This window comes from Cryptomeria japonica, chromosome 3 (assembly GCF_030272615.1).
Source record: "Cryptomeria japonica chromosome 3, Sugi_1.0, whole genome shotgun sequence".
NCBI lineage: Eukaryota > Viridiplantae > Streptophyta > Pinopsida > Cupressales > Cupressaceae > Cryptomeria > Cryptomeria japonica.
The window spans coordinates 245,683,596-245,706,116 of NC_081407.1; the positions used below are offsets into that span (position 1 = coordinate 245,683,596).

Here is a 22,521-nt window from a genome sequence, read left to right on the forward strand (position 1 = left end):
CAATCAGAGGCTTTATTCAAGAGAGGATAAGGTACCCTTAGGTATTTTATTCTGTGTTTGATAGTGTACAAAATACACGTCAACAGTTGGTAAGGAGGATTTTATAAACTCGGCCATCATTGGCATGTCCATTTGATCACTTTGTCCCAACCAATTTGATTAGAGCAGCCCTGGTCTCATCCACCTCCTCCTTGAAGACACAACGAATTTGCTGCTCCTTTGTCTCATCTGCACAATCATGGTTGACACCAAAAACACAATGCCTTGCCATGTTGCATGGATCCAGCGCTTCATCATTATGTTTATAAATCAATCCTGGTAGTGGGAGGGGGTGCAAGGACAGGTTAGAAATACAGAGAACAAATCTTTGTCTGAAAATGCAGTTCTCGTAATTTCATTACACGACTATGGGCATAAGAGATGGGAGTGTTGTATCTTGTGAGAACCTTACACAAAATCCAATTGTGACCCATGAGAGTGTAGGTCCTAAGAGCTGCGGTAAACTAGAAGCCCATAAAAATCTTGAACAACATATCCACCTTGAGATTGATTGCAATCTGCAAATGTATTGTTCCAATTCATCCCGAACACTCCTTGATTGAACTATTCGGTCCTCTTGCCACACAAAATGATTTGACACAGCTAGAGCCAATACATGGAAGAAGACCAGATATTATCTGCTCATGAGACACCTTTATTAGTGAGAAAATCAGCTCGGTTGGATTCTTGGTAGACATGTGAAATTGTGAAGTCTTCTAGTTGTGCCAATTTGGACCAAACTAACATCTATCTGACCTGGTAAACTCCAACTCTTTATTTCCTTGCATTTGATTGCATTAATAAATATGAGCGAGTCTGTCGATATCTAAGGCCTTGATTCCTTTACCGATGTATAAATCAAGACTAGCCACTACATTAACCATTTCAACTTCATTTTTTGTCCCGTCCATTGACTTTTTGGATAGGGCCTAGACAATCTCCCCATATTAATCCCTGATTATGCATCCAACATCAAAAGGGCTGGGGTTCCCTTTGGAGGTGCTGTCAAAGTTCAATTTGAGCCTCCTATTAGGAGGAAGGGACTATTTGGTCAACTTTCTATTGGTTCGGGTGTCAATAGTACCAACAATTTAGCTATGTGGAATTTTAAGGCCTGACCAAAATTTCATAATCTGATTATCCTAGTTTGTGAAAACTTGACAATTTGTAAACAAAATTCTTGAGTTGAGTAGCTCGGTGATGTCGTTGTTGGTGGTACTTTGCCAACATAAGAATAATTCTTGTTATGTTTATTTTGTTGAGACATGGACCAGCTAGGACTCGAACCTAGGACCTTCCATACGCTGCTGGAGTGCTCTACCATTGAGCTATTGGCCCCTCTTGGACCAGTCCATCATCGGTCCGGGTGTGGCTTGTTTCCAACACCAACACCCCCCCTCAAGCCACACCTCTCGTGTGCTTGGGGCTCCTAGCCTGGACCTGGCTCTGATACCATGTTGAGACATGGACCAGCTAGGACTCGAACCTAGGACCTTCCATACGTTGCTGGAGTGCTCTACCACTGAGCTATTGGCCCCTCTTGGACCAGTCCATTGTCGGTCCGGGTGTGGCTTATTTCCAACACCAACATATTTAATAATTGGTCATGTAATGCTCCCGTAGGGATTAGTTGGTAGTCGACGACGGTTGGTATCTCCGCCAACCGCCGGGTAGTATATATGCTATGTTGTAAAGGGAACGGGAACATTATTATTGTTGTATCTAGTTTACATGATGAAATAAAGCTATATATTTCTGCCATAAATGTCTGTGGATTATTTTGTGAATGAATATCTATTGTTAGTGTTCATGTATTTGCTACATTCTGTTTACTTCTGTAATCTTAAATTGACACTGTAGGGAGTAAACATTTTGGCGCCATTGCCGATACGAATACAAAGATCAATATGGTGGTAGGCGGTAAGGACATATAATGGGCCAACCATTTGACCAACAATTGATAGTAATTGAAAGTGATACATAAGAGGTAGTGACATAGGCGGAAGTACGGGTGGATCAACTGATGGTAGACTTGGTGGACTTGTGGGAGGTTTCGGTCACCCAGTACATGTAGAGGAAAGCTCGGGAGAGAGCTGTCCCTGAGGGCATTGTGCGTGGCGAACTCACGGTCAACACTATTGTCTTCGATATTTTCGGAAGTCTTCTGAGGCTTTTAGCACGGGATCTCATTGAACTGCAAGATTGAAAGGAGGAAAGCAACCGTGAACATCGTTGGCAGCATATATTTCAATGGTACAAAGAACAAAATCGTAGGGAAGAGGAGGAGAGGGATACGAGTAGATGCTGTACCCCTAGCAATTAATGCCCCAATGACATGAACAAGGATCGATGACGTACTAGAACCACTCAAGAGGTAGGGGAGGGATCACTATGGAGATCTCCCTGTGTAAGAGAACAGGCTGATTGGAGATGGCGGTTACGGGAACTTGCTAAAGGCTCGAAGAGTCCGAAGGGAAGAAGTAAGAGTCAGAGTCAAGTGTGAGTCAAAGTCGTTGGGAGAGGCAGAAACCGTGTACGTGGAACCAGTTGGTAGAGGTTGCTAGAAACCTACCACTTCCAGACGTAGCGGAGGAATATCTTGTTGACTAGGCCACACACTCAACGTTGAGTGAAGAGTCCGGAACTGAGTCTAAGAATAGCTCGTCCGAACACTCCGAACGTGATGAAGAGGAAGTATGGAACCTTGAAGCCGAGGTTGTCGATATTAACCTGTAGCGAATTGGAAATCCTGTCCCTAGTAGAGGAATCAAGAATAGGAGGGCCTAGGCCGAAGACTCCGGGAAGGAAAGACTATGGAATCAAAGGGGACCAACGTGCGGAAGACGCAAAAAGTGGACACGAAGAGAGCTTGCGTGTGGCCGAGAGGCACTAAAACGTGGAGAGCAGGACGGTTCGATCTAGTCGAATGCACACGATACCTTCCAGACGACACATAGTACCTTCCAGTTGACACACAACACCTTCCAAGCAAGGATAATGTTGCAGAATCAGAAAAACCCAGAGAGGCAAAAACTTCAAGGTTCACAGGTGATGAATCGGAGGACCCTATAAGGCATTGTAAAACATGTATAACGATATGGGAGGCGAATGGCCAAGATGACCGGGACTACTGGCTGAAGGCGTTTCCTGCCACCCGTCGCGGGATTGTCATTGATTGGCACATAGACCTTGACGCCTAGCACAAAGCGTGATGGACTAATCTAAAGAAGGTGTTTGAGGAGGAACTCAAACTCTTGAGGGATGACAATGAGATCGTGGCCGAAATCTACAATACCAAGCAAGGAAAGAGTGAAAGTGTTAGGGCTTACAATTGTAGGTTGAAGAATTGTTGAACAAAATGGAATACCAGTCGATTGATGGCTTGGAGAAAAGGTGGTTCGTGTCCTGTCCCTTAGAAGGAAAATGAAAGTGGTTCCTCCGCCATCATACGATGAAGCCTATAATCAAGCAGTTGACATTGAGAGCGAGAGCAAAACATCCAAAGGGACGAAAAGGGCAAGTGATGATGACAGTACAGATGGAAGTAGCAACAGAGAGTCAAAGACCATACAAGCCCTATGGAGGGATATGTTGCAGATGATGAAGGCGATGGCAGGAGAGTGAACCAACCATAGAGGAGGAGGATAGTTTGGAGGAGGCAAAAGAGGAAGAAGACACAAAGGAGGTAGAAAGCGGAAGTGGCAACGATTGTTTCAGATTGGTACCCCATGGCACCGACTCAGGAGAGGAGGTAGAAGAAGTGGAGGGGCCACACTTGTAAGGAGGGGAAGAGGAGCAGTTGACAACGCTTGAGGAGGAAGTACTGACACCATCGGGGGGAAAAACATTTGCCCCTATGAAAAAGAGGGTTATTGTGAGGGTTAAGTTTGCAGAAGCAAAGTTACCTTCTACAACACACTTGGTACCACCTGAGTCACTTAGGATAGCCACACCCCTCAGAGAGGCCACTCCCGTAGGTGTTTTGTTCTAGCAGAGGATACCTGAAGTACAAGCACAACACCATCTTGTGCCTTTTCAGCATAAAGTCACACTTGCAGTATAGGGAGTGGTACAGGAAGATACCCCTAAGATACGGGAGGATACCCCTACGGTTGAGAAAGTGGTTCGAGAGGATACCCCTACGATTGAGGGAATGGTACAAGCTACCCTTGGGTTCGAGGGAGTGGTACAATAGGTTACCCCTACGATCGAGGGAGTGGTTCGGGAGAATACCCTGATGGCTATGGAGGAGAGTGCAGTGGTAAAGGGAGCAGTACTAGCAAAGAATGTGGATGCCTCTTTGGAAAGTTGTCTGGGTAGATTTGTTGTGACAACAAACACACCCCCACCCCCTTCACCATGTACAATAGTGGGTGGCTAGATTGGGGGAGAGATAACTGCGGGAGTAGAGCAACATGGCAACAAGGAGGAAAGCTAGAGGGATAACACGATCATAGACATTGAAGATGAAAGCATCGAACTAGGAGAAAAGGGGATGGTTGGTGCTGAGTCAGGGAGACAAAAGGAAGACCATAGAGATAACAACATTAGGATGTCCAGACCTGACCCACACGATGCACTGGGATTCGTTCATAGATTTTTGACCGAGTTGGATGGATTGTTGGATGTCACTTGGGGGATCGCCGACTTGGCCAAGCAGGTGGATGTGGGCTTTGTACCTGAGGTTGAGAAAATCTTCACATTCATGAAGGACAGATGCCAGGAGGAGTTTGCATGGCATTTTACATAGAACGGCTGGCCAGCTGCAAAGATTGAGGAGATGGTGACGAGTTGGCAGCAGATGCAATACCATGGAGGGACAGGGAAGACTTGGGGCCATGTTGCAGGGCGTGGAGAGCTCTTTCAGAGATATTTTTTTCAGATGCGTAGGGCTCAGGCAGAGCGAGAGGCTACCATGGAGGAAGCTGCCTACAACCAGAAGGTGTTGGACCGTCAAACTAAACTCATAGCGATCGAGATGAAATTGTGAGTTGCTCTAGAGGAGGAGGTGCAGCACCAGAAGACACTTGTAGTTGAGCAGAGTGCTACGGTGGAGGAGTTGGAGGATTGTCTTGTCGTACTCATGAGACAACTGGAGCAGAAGGACAAAGATATAATGGAGGCAGTCTACATGGTGAAGACAACCAGGGAGCGCGAGTTTGTTTCCGAGCGCGACCTACAGCTCCGCACGAAGCAACTTTAGCATCTTCGACAATAGTTTCCAGCGTCCTTCACTACTCCCGAGATGTCTTCTCTCCCTCCCCGTTCTTAGTAGTGTGTATTCTTCTTTGGGGGGGTTGATGTTGGCGATACTTTTCCGACATAAGAATAATACTTGTTATGTTTAGTTAATAATTGGCCATGTAATGTTCCTGTAGGGATTAGTTGGTAGTTGACGATGGTTGGTATCTCCGCCAATCGCCGAGTGGTATATATGCTATGTTGTAACGGGAACATGAACATTATTATTGTTGTATCTAGTTTACATGATGAAATAAAGCTATATCTTTCTGCCATAAATGTTTTGTGGATTATTTTGTGAATGATATCTATTATTCTTGTTCATGTACTTGCTACATTCTGTTTGCTTCTATAATCTAAAATTGACACCGTAGGGAGTAAACAATGGGTTTTTACTAAATTGGCAATTTGATCAAAGCTCTCCTAATTGTAAAAGATTTGTCAATTTCGTTTTTTCTTGATCTACCATATAAGAAGGGAGGTGCTTGAGGTCCAGATGTCTCCCCATAAGGCATTGGTATGTAACTTTAGCCAACTTTTAAACCAATTGAGATATCATTTTGTCTTGTCCCAGACCAATTCAACTTCTTACTGAGACAATCCCTAACATGTTTTTGGCAAAATCGCAGTTTAGTAACAAATGGTCCGCATTTTATTCACTGTTCTTGCACATTATGCATCTTTGTGGACTAGCGAAACCCAAAAATTGCAATCTATCTCCTATTAGTATCCGTTTATGCAACCCACTTTCATAAGAATCGCCTTATTCTAGCATAGTTTTGCAGGCCAAAGCCTAGTGTTCTGATTTGCCTTTTGGATAGGTAACCCAATTTGACCGAATATATACTTGACTTTGCCTCGCACCAAATATTTAACTCCCTTTGAAGGCTCACCTTTGATTGTTCACTTATTTGCTTGTCCTCGAATAATTGCCAGTTCCATGTCGGTGGTCCGAAAATGTCTTTATCTCTAATGTAGTCGTCCACTATCATCTCCCTCCATTCCTTCATGTAAAGTGAGTACTCATTGAGGGATTCAATCTCGATCAGTGGCTTGTGGCCGTTCCAAAAGTTTCTCCAAAGCTTTGCAGTCCTTCCATCATTTATGTGGTAAGTTAAATGGTCTGTGATCACTGAACAAAACTCACATAAAAACTTCCATATGTGGGAGCTAGAGGGTGGATTCACCACCATCAAAATTTTGTTTGGCTCATGATTGTCTAGATATTTGCCTATAAGTGCTTTTAACCGTAGTGAGTCCGGAAGCATATACATTTTCCAAGCAAGCTTTGCACCAAGGGCTTTGTTCTGCACATCCAAATCTTTTATGGTAGTTTCATCCCAATCCTTCATTTCTCTTATAGTGTCTCAATTGAGGAGGGGAATTCTCTTCTCTTCATTAGAGCCTTCCCATAATAATTTTTCTATTATACCGTCTACACTCTTCTTTGCTTTTTTGGTCAACAATAGGCAAGATATCATGTGTTTCAGGATAGAGGCCAAAATGACCTTGATCATTGTGATCCACCCCGGTAGGGTAAGCCACCTCCCCTTCTAGCTTTGAGCTTTGTTTTAATAGGTCTTGATCGTGTTCCTCAGAGCTCCATTCGAATTGCCCCTTTGAATAGTGGAATTCCTAAATACTTGCTTGGGATTGGCCGAATCTTGTAACCAAAGAGTTGTTCTATTCTTTTTTGAATTTGTCTATTTGTATTAAAAAAGACTTAGAATTTTTGGTGGGTCAAGCGATCCATATTTCTAGCAATCTGAATATTGTGCCAAAGACCAACTTATTGCTTGCATCTTATCATTTTGCTCAGTGCCTCCACCATTATGTCAAAGAGAAAGGGAGACAACGGGTCTTTCTGCTGCAATCCATAAGAGCTTGCAAAGAACCTGCATGGAGTTTTGCTGATTAGAATTGAAAACCTTGCCGTGGATATGCATTCGATGATCCAATTCAACCAACCGTCAGGTGATATTTATCTATATATTGTATCGAGGGAAGGAAGGATGTACTGTTGTTATTACATGTTGGAAATAAAAGCTGATCTTTTTGCCATATGTTTTCTGTGTTTTACATGCTATGTAGTTTCTGTTCCTGTTATGTGTTATACTTCATTCTGTTTATTCCTAGTCACTAAAGACACACCCAATCGGGAGTAAACATGATCCTTGAAACCAAAGGCAACAAGAATCTTCATTAGAAATCAGTAGTTAACCCAGTCATAAGCTTTGCTAATGTCTAGTTTGAGTAGCATGGACCTTGGTCGCTGTGTCTCGATAGTGTGTGTTGCTTCGTTTGCAATAACTATTTCTTCCATTATGTCTCTTCTCAGAGTAAAGCTGGTTTGGGAAGAGCCAGCTTGAGTATGTGAGTATGTTAGCCATCACTGTAAGAGCTCTTCTAATATTTCTTCAAAATTATGCGCTTTTCTTCATACACATTTTGTCAATCAGTTTGCATGCTTTGTAAGTTTACTTGGTGTATGTGTTTCAGAATTTAATTGAACTTTGCACATAAAATAGACATTAAAAATTCTTCTAAAACAGATAACTAATGATGCCAAATCTGAAAAACATATATTCAGAAAGAGCAGATTGCAAAGTGTATTTGAAAAATAATGATGTCATTTTATTACAATCAAAGACACCTAGAAATAAACACAATTATCTGACTTTGATTGATGATTGGAGAGAAGGATTAATGGCAACTTAACCCGCCTAGATTTGTCCTCTGTTAACAGCAGAATTAGGTCATAAGTTTCCGATTTCTAAATATGTTGCAGACTTTAGCAGACCTGAATATCATTCGTATAACAGATTTTATTCTGAGATAAATTTGTACAGTGCAGACCTAAACCATGCCTCATTCATATAATTTTGACACCCTCCTGGAAATGATATTGGTGACCAAAAATAGCAGATCTGCAGCCTTCAAAGGTGCAGCAGTACTGGGATATTAATGGCAGATCTGCAATCTTTAAAGTTGCAGCAGTATTTGGGTATTAATGGCACCTATCTAAGAGCATTAAACCTTTAACCGCTGAGCTTGTCATTGCCCAGAAATCTACAATATGCTCCTATTGAAGTTTGTCTAGGTTCACCAATTGCTCGTCCACCTAATAAGTATGCCCTCATGCTTGTTTATAGCGCTTCATTCAACATTGTACTCAGAGAACAACCCACGATCTGTCATTTTTTTAAGTACTACACCCTACAACAAACTCCACGCTTAGGGTCTTGAAATGCTCAACAATAAATATATACGCTAGTCGCCTAAAAATAACAGAATTTTTTCACAGTGACCATCAATAAAAATTGCTTAGATATATCAACCATTTGTTCAACTGCGTAAACCATAATTTTCAGAAATTTGTTTTCAACGAAGACATCACAAATTTCTCCAAACAGCCAACCTGCAAAAATAATTTCTTGAAGCACCAAACTCACAATATGATCAAATAAATCCTGTCTAATGCTTTTAGCTCTTATAGATTGAAGTCACCGAATAATATTTCATTAACCTTATAATATTTAATTGCCCAACTTTGATAAATCAAATCTTTTAAGGAAGATGTTTCAATAATACTATTATTTGAAAATACAAAGTTATTTCTCAAGCACTTAAATAACTTTATTCTTCAGCAATGATTTATTCTTTCAGCTATAACCACTATAATAACTTTATTTTGAAAATTAAAGAATTACCTTTTGAATTTGTCTTCATAGAAGACTTCACAATTTTCCCACACAATGACGCCCCATGTGAATCATGAAGTAAATCCACCAAAGATGGAATTAGGTTTTCGTCCAATCCACCAAGTAACCCCAGGGTTTCCGTCTTAGGGCACATTGAACTTGCAAACAAAAGCTCTCCAAGAAACTCTAAAAACATAACAAGTCAAGATATGATGATGCAAATGATTTGACAACAACTTCTTAAAAATGCCCAATTGAGACTTCTAGGAGAATCCAAATTGATCTCAAATTTTCTAGGAAAGTGACTTTATAATATTTAATTATTTTTTAAGTCACTTTAATTAAATTAATTAAATAAAGATGATTTAATTTATTGGGACGATTTTATAATAATTAATTTGATTAATTTATTCCCTTATAATTACCCACCTTAGCTTATGAACATAAATATAGGCTAGGAAACTTTGCTGAATGATCACATGCAAAACGGGGACATTACAATCCTTCCTTCCCAGAGCTTGCTTGCCCTCAAGCCATTTGAATCTGTATACCTACGTCAAATACTAAGATCTCATATCAATCTTATGAATACCCCTCCAAGAGTTTGCTGCTCCACTTTCATACAATTGAAATTGGTAACACCATCCATCTGCATTACATTGTGAAGTAATCCATCAATCATGCAAATCCTTGGATCCCAAGCTTGAAAATCATCATTAGCATTTATCGTTAAGGAAAAAGAATAAGCATCACTCATCAAAACACCAACAATAATCACACATACTTTCTGAAAGTTGCTGGTATGAAAGATGATAACACTACTAAATTTGAAACTTAGATTTGTGATCCTCATGGGGTAATTATAAATCTGATTTGCAAAGTTGATACTGCTGCCATCTTTTGTACCAACAACTCTGAGGATGTTTGTGTGATTATTGGTAGTGACATGATGAGACATCCTTTCACCTTGAGGATATATGACGATGCTAAGGCTTGGGATCTAGGGATTGTTAGAATATTTCACAGGGTAATGCAACAAGGTAGAATTGCCAATTTCAGTACTATCAGAGTGGCCTAGTAGAAATTTGGTATGCTGGAGCATAGTATTTCAAATAGAAGATTATACAAACCTCCTAAATTGATAATGGATGTGGTAATTGGCTTTGGCATACAGATATAGATTGCTTGGGGGCAAGAAATCTCCGAGAAGGGAGGATTGTAATGTCCCCTTTTTCTGAGTGAACATCTAGTGGAGATTTCTAGCCTACTTTATTCTCATAGGCTAGGATGGGCGATTGTAAGGGAATAAATTAATTAAGTTAATTATTTTAATTTGTCCCAATAAAATTAAATCCTAATGATAACTTTATTTTAATTAATTTAATTAATGCGACTTGAATGAAAAATAAATTAAATATTATAAAGTCACTTTATTAAATATTTTTAAAGTGACTTAAGTGAAAAAATAAATCAATATTGTAAAGCTACTTTATTAAATAATTTTAAATGATTCTTCTACAAGCTTCAAAGAAGGTTAAATCATATCCTTCTAGAAGATTTAGTTGGGCCTTTAAAAAGAGGTGAAGGCAAGTCATTTGGCATCCATTATTGAATTGTTATGTTTGAGCTATTTTGGAAGAGCTTGTGTTCATAGGTCCAACGTGCCCAAGGATGAAAACCCTTGGGTGTTTCGGTTGTTTGGACAAAAACCCATATAGCCTATTGGGTGGTTTCATTTTCAAAATTTACAATGGATTTATTTGATCATTTTTGTGAGTTTGGAGCTTCAAGAAATTATTTCTGCAAATTGGCTATTTGGAGAAATTGATGATGTCTTCGTCGAAGACAAGGTTTTGAAAATTATGGTTTGAGAAGATTTATGTTATTTTTAGGTGACTAAGGTTTATCTTTATTGCTGGGCATTTCAAAACTCTAGGCGTGGAGTTTGTGGTAGGGTTTAATGCTTAAAAGAAATGATAGATTGTGGGTTGTTTTTTGAACACAATATTGAATGAAGTGTTGTAAAAAGATGTGAAGGCATACTTCTTAGTTGGGTGAATGGTCGGTGAATCTAGATGAATTTGAATTGGAGAATATTGCAGATTTTTATTCAATGACAAGCTCGGCGGTTAAGGGTTTAATACCCTTAGCTAGGTGCCATTAATACCCCAGTTTTGTTGCCACTTTGAAGATTGCATATTAATCCTCCATGGCAGTTGTCTGTAACCAGCATCTTGTGTGTATGGGGGTCGTTCTACAAGTCCTTTCACATAAGCCATGTTCTTGTCCACATCTCTGTCATACCCTTGGTTTTAGCAAACATCTAGGGTCTAGATGATCTTCTGCATTTCTTAAGTGGAATTCTTTTGATGGGTAGTTATCTGTCTCATGGTCATCCTATTCTCTACATATTCCACTAAGCACTAATTGGATCTTTTGCAGTGTTTGAAGCTCTACTTTGATTGTTCTTGCCCGTTTTTCTCCATGTGTTTTTGGACAATCATTTCTAAAATGGCTTTCTCTTGAGCAGGAGTGCCATATATTCTATCTTGTCACAAGTTGAGTTATTTAACTGCCAACTGTAACTTCTCTATTTTTTCAATTTCTTTTTCTTTATGTGCTTTCCTCCAAGGCTACGCCTCAATGCAATTGGCCAAACTTACCACATCAGAATATATATCAAATATTCTTCCACCCATGGCCTCTCTAATGTCTTTTTGTAGTCTGGATATGAATCATTCTACCTTCTACTTTTCTGTGAATGGTTCCTCTAGTTTGCAGAATACCTTCTTAAACCTCTTATCATAGTCTTTTCCTGATTCTTGTTTTCTTTGTAACACTTCCCTCATTTTTCTTACACACTCGAATGGTACCTTTAGAGTGTCAACATTCGCTAAAAAGTCTTTCTTCACTTCTTCCCAGTCCTCCTTGTGTTTTGGGTAGGTCTTATTGTACCAATCTAGTGTATCCTTCCTCAAAGATGTCACAAGTTTAATAGTTTGATTTTGTCTTCCTCAATATACTTAGTTTGTCATAGACTCAGTGATTCTAGAGGGAATATATGCTCCACGACTTCTGTGGTGTCTTTTCCAAATATTGGAAGCTTGATTGATGGCTCCATTTTAGGCTTGTCTTTCTCTTGTTTAGGTTTGCAGAGAGACTGAGGTTCTTTCTTCTCCTTTACACTCTATTTTTGTAGGTCTGGTTTCTTTGTTCTTATCTCGTGCTAACTTGGTTTCAAAATATTCTTTCCTCAAAACTTTTTCCCAATCTACCATATCTTTCTCTTGCAAGCTCTTTTCTTCTTTCTACGATATTTCTTCCATTGATATCCTTCTTGTTTTATAGGGCATAGGAGATGGGTCTTGGTTTCATGGTTGTGACTCTTCATAACACCATTTCATCTTTGTTGATGTTTTCTTATTTGTCAGTGACATTTCATTACTTAATGTTGACAATTATTTCTTTAAATTAAACATGATATTGTTATCTTTTTCTATGTCTTCCCTCCTTAAATTACACTTATATTAACTAATTCTTCCAAATATTCTTCATTAGTTGATAGAATACTTGGAGTTTTTAGGAATTCAAGAAATCTATCATCCAACTTGATTGTGATGTTTGATAGATCCAGCCTGATTGTTAGACTTTTGGAGAGATGTTGTAGGGTTGGAGCCTCAACCTCTACCATTGACTTTTCAGACTTCCCATATTCTTCTATGCTCTTCTCCAAATTTGTCAAAATTTGTTTGTTTTTTCCCAATGCGAATTCAATTGTTCTGGAGCTTTCCATCCTTCCTCTTCAATTTATTTCCATTTTCTTCTTTCGGGAGTACCCACATTGGTGTGCTTAACAGCACCCTCGTTGAAATGCTGAATCCTTTTCTTCTCCGCATTTTCCAATCTCCTGTAGTGTCTTTCTTGTCTCTCAATTTTCTAGCTTTGTCTTCTTTCTTCACCATTTGTGCTTGCCCTCTTTGACAACTTGATTTCCTTCTTAATCTCTCTTTATTTCTTCTTGTCTCTTTTTTCCATGAGTTTTTTTGGTTTGGTGTTATATTACTGATTAATCTTATTCCATGGTAGTTATCTTGTAACTTATTTTTCTAGGTCACTTCCTTTCAGGGCTTCGTCACATCTTTTCAGGGCTTCCTTTTGGAGACCAGCCCCCCTCACCCCTCACCCCTTTCCATTCTACATTGGTGCCTAGCCCCCTCTCACAAGGTTGACAACAAGGAGTTAGTGCTGCAGTTTATGAGAAAAATTCCATCTCTTCCTATAGTTCTCTTGTGTGGATTGAAATTAAATTTCTTCTTACTTTCCTTTATACAACCTAACTAAGGTCCCAACAACATAAACAATGTTAGCATGAAAATTGGGGAACATAGACTAAAGTTCTAAGCCTCAAGTAGTTTTGCTAACCTATGAACTTGATTGATAGTTGTACTTCACAATGTTCCCTTGTCCTTTTTAGGTACATTGTGGGGAGCAAGACTTTGGATGTTGAGAAGAGGACATCGTTGAGTGGATGATATCATCGTCCAAGGAAGAGATTGCAATGATAAAACAAAGAATGCATGTGCAAAGGAATGGAATAATGGATATTTGGCTAAGTGTTAGGATAACCTTGAGAATTGATATAAAGAAATGAAAGAGAAATAGCCAAATTTTGACCAAGTCTGGAAGCATGCATTGTCTATTTTAGGATTTTTATCCTTCAAACTTAGAAATGAGGTTAGTAGCCTAGGGCATCGTGAAATTTGAGCGAATTCTAAGGACTTACTATTTTTAGTAAGTTTCATGGAGCCCTAGATTGGCCTAATTTTGTGTTCAAACAAACTATTTTTAGTAAGCGTCGTCATGTCTCGATTTGCCCTAATTTGGTGTTTGGAAGAACTTAATATTTTTAGTAAGTCTATTTTTGGAAAGTCTATCTTTGGCAACTGGCAAAGCATTGATGGTAGAATGTTCCTGAATATCTAGTTCTAAATCCGAAAAAGTTGAAGAGCAGGCAGGTGATCAAATTGTGGCTAAGTTTGGAAATCCTCCTTGAAAAGGACAAGGCATGGAAAATCTATCTTGGAAGAGGAAGAATCTTCCAAAGTTTTGAAATCCTTCACCTTGCTCGAAATACACAAGATCTAGAGGAGTGGGTGCAATCCTCATGGAGTGGAGGAATTTTCCAAAACTTGAAAATTCCCCCATGACCCCTAAAATGCATCCATCCTCTCTCCTTGGGCGCAAATCCCAAGGCAGGGAGGATTTTCCTTGTAGGAGGAAACTCCTCCTTGACCTCCAAAATGCGCCTAGGCAGGCTCCTAGAGCGCAAATCACTAGCAGTGGAAGAATTTTCCAAAACTTAAAGATCCCTCCTTGACCCCTAGAATGCGCCTAGGCAGGCTCTTGGGGTGTAAAATCCAAGAGGAGGATTTTTTCCTCATGACCAAAATTCCTTTCTTTAGGATAGAATTCTTGGAGATTGTGTAAAATTGGCTGTGTTGGAAATTTCTCCCTCCAGACTCCCAAGCAGGGCATAATTCTTGGGAAGTGAAAAAAATGGTTAAGTATAGGAGAATTCCTCGTTCAAGTCCAGAATGCGCCCAAGCATTCCTTAGGTCATGGAAATTTGAAATTTTTACTAAGGTATGGAAAATCCTTTAGGTCCTCCCAAATGCGCCCAACTTCATGATGGCAAGGAAGGATGAAATTTCACCAAGGAAAATTTCTTCCCCAAGCTCCAAATGGACCTATCCCTAGGAAGGGAAGAAATGATAAATTTTGCTAAGTGTTGAAAAATCCTTCTCCAGGATTGATATGTGCTCAAGGATTCCTCAGAAATGGATACTCAAAAATTTGACTAAGTATGGATAAATTCCTTCTCCAAGCTCCAAATGCGCCCATCTCCAAAATGTTAGAAAATGATCAAACATCAAAGATTCATCTCTCCAATTCAAGGGCATCATTACAAGGAAGTTCGAAAAACATAAAGGAATTCCAGTTCCAGAGAATTCCAGTTCAAAGACCTCAAGATTTGAGCAAGTACAAATGAGAAGAATTTACAACTATTGTGAATTTCCTCTGGAAATCTAGGATCCTAGTTAGGAAAGAACAAGGAGAAAGAATTCCAGTTCCAGACGTTCAAGGAAGACATCCAAAGTTCTTGAGATCTAGTTCAAGTATGAAAGACTTCAAGAATGACAGGATTGTCGACAAGGGAGTCCAATTCATTTCAAGAAGGTGAATTCCCAAGTAAGTATGTGGAAAGAAGAAAATGATCAAGGAAGGATAATTTCAGAAGATTTGATAAAAGTTAGAACCTTGGTCTAGATGATGCAATTTGGGAATATACTCCATCGCAATCAATCAAAATGGAATATTCTTCGTGATGAGTTACCGGGTCCACATGGTGTCCAATGTGTTGAGGTGGCACCCCGTCACCTTCTCCAGCCAATCATGTGTTTCCAAACTGCCATGACTAGATTCATTGCATTTGCTGCGAAGGAGAGGGATAGTGGGCGTGCTTTTCTAAGTGATGGGTTGTTAAATGCTTAGTTGGCGTGCTATTCTAAGTGATGGGCTATTAAATGTTTAAGTGGGCATGATGCCTCATTAATTGCTAGGCCCACTACTTTGTGCCTCAAGGGGCTATTTTTGGTCAAACCCTAATTAGGGTTTGCATGGTGTAATCTTGGCCCTTGATTTCAAGTCAATCTTGGCTGTTCATTTGTGGGAGGATCTCTATAAAAGGCCCTACCTTTTGATTTGCAATTCATTAGATAGTTAGCTCATTAGAAGCAAAGAGCTCTTGCTCCTTAGAGTAGAAGTAAAGTAGGAGAAGGAGAAGACATTGTTGTAAGACTTGGAGAAATAAAATTTGATTTCATTGAAGATATATTGGATTCATGTTTATTTCAACTTGTTGCATGGTGTTCCTTCGATCTCTCAAATTGTTAGAAGTGCATTGATGTTAATGGAGAATGTGACAATGTTTGATGAATTTCAATGGTTCATACTTCTTGCACTTAGATGATTTCTATTTGCCGTGTAAAGCTAGCTTGAGCCTTTTTTATATGGATGCTTAACTTCGATCATTGAATGTACATTGTTCGTTATGATATGAAAATTCTTTGCAGAACCCTTGGAAGATTGCACCGGTCCTGTGGAGTTGTTGTTGAGCTTGGTGAAGCAGTACTTGGTTAATGTGGAATTCGTCCATTGGAGCCTTATCCATTGGTATCATTGTCCTTAGGAGTAGAATAGATTCTCCAACCCTTTCCCCTTTAATTTTAGTTCATTTTAGTTGTATCCTTTTGAAGAAGAAGGATCACAAGATTGCAATATCCGATGAAGAAGTTCTAGCCAGCATTGCAGAAGAAGTGAAAGAATGATCCAAATGTAAGTCCCTTTGTCTTACCAGCATATTACATCAAGCCAAACGAGCCCATATCCAACATAAAGTCGCAAGTTCGTAGTAGGAACCTTGGAGTCGCCTCTGTGATCTTCGCAATCTTAGCATACGAGGGCTTTTTGCTCAAGAGAGGATAGAGTGTCCTTTGGCACTTTAATCTTGTGTTGGTTTGGTCATAAAACACCCCTCAACAAAATTGGCACTAGAAGGAGGGCATGATCATCATGAATGCCTGAATAGCTGAACTCTAGATTTTATCAATTCATATTTGTGGAAAGCCTTTTATTACCCTTCTCCGTGCTCAACAGAATTGGCGCTAGGAGGGCATGAACATCAATTCGTATGAGCCGGAATAGCCGGAACTAGTATGAGCTTTCAAGTGTCGAATCAGAGATATGTTAGATCTCTCATTTATCAAAAAATCCAAAAAAAGTGAAAAAGTCCAAAATCAAAAAAAAAAATCAGAAAATAGAAAATCAAAAAGAAGATTTCTCAATGGATGGGCGATCATTTCATATTTCTTGTTGTTAGGACAGTCTCCTTGTGGACATGTTGATGTGTTTTTTATGCACATAACAATACAGAATAAATTACCAAAGTAATTTACCCTCTCTTGAACAAAATCACCTTAGATGCTAAGGATGAGATCAACTAATGTGATTCCAAGGTTTCTACATGTCAGGTCTTGATGAGTGGGTAAGTTCAGTGGTTGATGTGAATTGCTGCGTTTCACTTTGGGGACTTACGCAAATGTTTGGATTATCATGAATGATGCGGAATAGGTGTGCTGACAACTTAAGATTTATCAATAAGGCTCTGGATTTACTTCTTACTAAAAAAGGGGGAAAAAGAATAGGGTTCAGGAAATCTATTCTAATCCTAGGAATGTAGGAAATGGTGAATGGATTTAGTGGAATCAAACCAGGCAAGGTCTCACAATCAGGTATTGACACAAACTTAGTGCAATCATCGAAGGTATACTTAATGATTTTCAGACTATTACCATCAAACGAAGACACCATCCAAGTTGATGCTTGCCAACGGACGCATAATAGTTGAAGTTATGCTTACTCAAACTCCAGTTGACCACACAAGGCGCACTTACCAGCGGAAAGAGGCTAGTGGTATGGATTAAGGATTCCACACAAATATACTCAACAAATCTTCCATTCAATCTAACATACATGAAAATAAATTCTAATCTAAATTCTAATCTAACTTGGAGGAATTGAGAACCATGAATGCAAATACAACACTTGAAGAGCAAAATCACCAACAATTGAACAATGATTAGGATTCAAATAGTTGTAGCATATACCAACAATTCTACAAAAACTCTCCCTTACAAATGAGAGACAAAGGGGCATATATAGAGTCTCTTACAAAATGGATGGCCCAGATTGATCTAAGATCAACGACCGAGATCATGCCAACAAAACCCTAGAATTGCCCTAATTAGGGTTACATCAAAAATGGTGCCACCAACATATGGCCCAATAGAAAGATACCTAGTCATCATATAGAGAATCTTCTAGAAGATTCCTCCTTGCATCTCTCTCTCTCTCCTAGCATACTCCAAGAATCTAGCCAAAACTGAATCTAACTCCTCCATGGAAACGCTAGGCAAGGTATCCTGCTGTAAATCAATCACATCCAATGAATCCGAGCAAGCATTCAAAGTGTTCTCCCATTCAGGTATGAGCTTCTGCGAATTATGAACATGAATCAACAAAGAGACCAAGTCATCTATCTGACTCTTCTGCAAAGGGTCCAACTGGCAAAAATACATAAATTTTATCTTGTCTCTTAATTCGGCTAAGTGTAAACCACTAGCATCACTAACATCAACACCCAATAATTCCTCAATCGAGGCAAGGATTTTCATTTGAATGTCCTGAATTAATCCTTCCATCTCCATACAACTCGATTGGGCGTTCTCATAAGCTGATTTCTTCAAAGCTAGTGCACAATACCAGCCATGGAAATTATATATGTCTCCACTGTGCACAATGTTCTCGCTGACCAAAATGGAATTAGGAACCTTCTTCAATGCCAGGAGGCATGGAATAGTCTTCTCTTGGATAGGCCGGAATTCTTCCCAAACTCCCTCCAAACACTGGATTCTGAATACAAGCGTTGTTGTCTTATCATATGCTTGGACAAACTGAGTAAGGAAATCATCTGCCTGCCTTCTTGTGCTTTCAATCCACTTTTCCACCTCTGAGTGTGTACCTCTCGCTACCTCGCAGTGTGAATGTATTCCATGGTCAATTGCAATAGGGGAAATAAGGGTGGGATCCCCACGCCTTGTCCCTGCAATATACTCTCTGAGTCTAATATTTTCTTCTTTGTACCTTTCATTCTTTGCAATCGCTGTGTCTAACTTGGCATTGATTGCTTGGAGGTTGTCACCAATCTCCTGAAATTCCTGCCCTGCGGATGGACGACCAAGGGCAACTGAAGTGATCTGGAAATCCATGGGAGTAGCAGTGTCCACTGTCACGCCTGCTCTAGGAACAACAATCTGTGCAATCCGCATTCCTGTCTCATCTCTAGCTATGTGCGACAAAATCTCCGCTCTCTTGGGCTCTTTCTTCTTAGCACTCCTAGCTAGGTAGTCATCAATATCCTCTATAGGCTGTACTTCTATCATTTGTTTACTTTTTTCCATACTCTTCCTCAACCATTCAGGAATAGCGGTCATCTCCATACCATCATCAAGACATATTTCTTGATCAAGGTCCTTCAGTGCCGAGATAACTTCATCATTATCGTCAGGATTATTCCTGGTCCAATCATATACATCATTTCCCAAACTAACTTCCAAAAGGACAGTAGGGGATCCCGGCTGGTCATCATTCTCATTAGGAGGTGCAGATGTTGCTGTGGCATGAAATTCTTGAGTATTCTCTGGTAGTATCACTGTGTTGGAACACTGCTGAGTCTCCTTATTCTGTTTTGTTACTTCAATCACTTCGATTGATGAGACACTGGGAGGGGGTGAAGGAATGATAGTCTTCTGTTTCTTCTTCACATCCTCAATCTTCTTCTCTCTAGCCTTGATTTCTCCATGCATGTTCTTCCTTCTTTTGGGAGCTTGACTCTCTTCGTCTGCATGAATCCTGACATCACTGACAGTCCTCCGATCATCCTCGGAAGTAGACTCTTCCGTCTTCATCCTCTCATAAGTGAAGGGAACACCCATGTCAACTAATCTGTTCATCTGCATATCTACCCATGTGCGGGAGAAATTCAAGACTTCTCTCATCAATATATTCAGATCAGTCTCCTCTGACTCTGACCAATTTGGCAATAGGATTGCCTTCTTCATTTCATTCTCATAATGTGGGTGTGCATGATCTCTATCATCTAATACCTGATCAGGGATGAGGAAAAGTCCACACTTCCTCATGAAATCCATTGACATTCTGGACCACATTCTTCTCTTTACTGCTTGTTCATCCATTAAGTTAGCCCAATAATCCTCTATGTCAACCTTGTGAGTGAACTTCTCTCCTCTGATCCTTCCGACCTTCTTGTCTGGATCAAATCTTTCTCTTTTCTTGTAGGTAGCAAATCTGTAGAATGCAATCTCCTCACCTGTAGTGCTGGCAGCTATGGCGGATTGGCAGACCTCTGACGTCTTCCCAACTGAAATAGGGAATGTCATTCCTGTCCTGTGCTTCTCTCTCTGGATAATATCGAACTCTAGAAGCTGTCTTACCACTTCCAACAATATCATTCTGTCAGTAGGATACCTAGGAAGCCTGTAGGGTTCAGATTGAAACCCATGAATCCTGAGGTATGTGAAAGTGGGAAACCGTATATACCACGATCCATATTTCTCTATTAACTCTGTTGCCTCCATGGACAATCTTCTGTGGATTCCGCCCTGCAGCATCCGTGTGATGTACATAGTGAATGCATCATTCACTCTTTTATAGTCTTCAATTCTGTGCATACTCAACTGGGGGTAGCATTCATAACTCTTAAATTGTCCTTGCCCATTCCCGACTTCACCTTTGCATATTAATCCTCTGTATGAAACAAACCGTGCAAGCAGGTACACCAGGTAAGAAGTCATGGCGAATGACTTGGACCTCTCTACATTCCTCAACTGAAAATCCAGATTGTCGCTTATGATCTTAGACCAATTCACTAGTGTCCCTTTAAGACAATCCTGGATGAAGTAGAACATCCATCCATGAAATATTGCTCCCTGCGGCATTCCCATCACTCTGTTGAGTAGGAATATCAAATCACTATATTCCTCCTTAAAATCTACGCACATAAGTGTCTTGGGAGCCTTGGAATGTTGATTGCTAGGTTCAATCATCCATTCGTTATTAATTAAACTCTTGCATACACCCATCTTCTTCGTGTATCTGTCTGCATAATCTTCCTTGGTCACATCCTTCATGTCTGTACTGTGTGGAATTCCGAATACCTCAGCAATGGCATCCTCAGCAAGGTAGGCGATGACAACACCCTTCGGAGGCGATGACAACACCCTTCGGACTCTTGATCATTCTTGTGAGCGGATCGTAACATCGTGCACACTCTAGGATCAACTCACTGCACTATATGGATTGTGGAAACCCAGCGGCATGGAAATTGCCACTCTTCATATTATTCGCATATGCTGGAGAAGGAACCCGATCTCTGGATCCGAACATCCGACGCTGCATCTGGTCGAAGTCCAGGAAATGCATGTTGGTATCAGTGATCTCCTTCCATCTGGATGAAATCTTGAACTCTGGATAAAATCCAATCTCCAATGTCTTCAGCAGCTCTTTCCTTTCCTTGTATCCTGACTTCGACATCGCACCTGTACGAAACTGGGAGTTAGTCCTAGGATAAAAATAAATACTTGAAATAAAATTCCTGACTTTCTAGAGATTTAGCTAGTTTAGAGCATGAAGTCAGGAAAATAATCCATACACTTGGTAAATTTTAGCAATTACGTTCAATGTGTGACAACACTAAGGCATGGAAGCCTTCCATAAAAATTCATTTATACCTCCTTACGCTTAGAAAATATGCAAGCAAAGAATGCAAAGGAGTATGTCGAATTGATGATGACTTAGGAAAGGTGTGAAAGGTTGTGTTTTCACACAATGAATGTCTGAAGACACCTTCCGCAGTCAACAATGGAGGTCAAAATTCTGAAGACAACCTGAAAATTCAGACTTTTAAAATATGTTGTAATCTTCAAAATGTGCATAAAATCAATAGAAATCAGTTTTATTGATGAAAACAATCATTTTCTGGAATGTAAGTATGGCTGGTAAAAATTAGTTTTCTGAGGACAAGTCTGAAAATCGAACACTTCAGACTTACCAGCACCTTGCGAAGTGGTTTAAATCCCTGAAAATGATGAAAAATGGCTTAGGAAACAGCCCCAAGCAAATTCGCCAAAATTGGTTAGGTGGCTGGAAATGAAATTTCTGAGGACAACCTCCTAACAATGGAGTTTCAGACCTGCAACAGCGATAAAATGGTCTAAAAAGTGCACAGAAAACTCCACAAAATGTCTCCAAATGCTAAATATTTAAGTTAGAATTGGCTGGACAATAAAAGCTTAAGTCTGAAAATTAATGGCAGCCATTAATGGAGGTCAAAATCTGAAGCAAACCTCAGATCTGAAGCGAATCAGCAGGCTGGAAATGATGACAGCCAACAAACATGCATGAAAAATCCACCAAAATGTGGCCTCCAAGCAAAATCGAAATTTTCCCAAGTCTAGCGCTAAAATGGAAATCTGAAAATTGATGCCAATGGTAGCTCGGATCTGCAATAATGGAGGATGGCAATAATCTGGAAAAATCGCCCAAGTTGGGATTGAAAACCCCAAACACAAAAATTTGCCTCAGCAAAAAATCGAAATTTTCAAAATTCTGAAAATTGTTGTTAATGGCAGCAATCTGTAGAAATGAAGGTCTGAACAGCAAGTAACAATGGTGGAGGAAAAATCGCCCAAGGTGTCCAAACACAAATTCGCCAATTTTCACCAAAAAATGCTAAATTTGGAAAAAATCGCCAAACTTAGCAAAATTGAAAATCTGAAACTGGTCTTTAATGGCAGCCAAGAGGAATAAATCAGCAAGCTGGAAAAAATGGAGGAAAATAAAT

At 39.8% G+C, this 22,521-nt stretch overlaps 1 protein-coding gene across 4 annotated transcripts in view; it reads left to right on the forward strand.

Annotated features, from left to right (window-relative positions):
- Window positions 1-22,521, forward strand: part of LOC131074367 (uncharacterized) — a 105,838-nt gene that overhangs the window by 35,421 nt on the left and 47,896 nt on the right. For 3 of the 4 annotated variants that reach the window (XM_059218208.1, XM_058010965.2, XM_059218209.1), the window contains exon 3: window positions 7,100-7,254. The exons of the other annotated variant lie outside the window; for it this stretch is intronic. In XM_059218208.1, coding sequence (XP_059074191.1) covers window positions 7,221-7,254 — 34 coding nt within the window. In that variant the 5' untranslated portion in view covers window positions 7,100-7,220. The remainder of the gene's footprint in view (window positions 1-7,099; window positions 7,255-22,521) is intronic. 4 annotated transcript variants of the gene reach the window in all.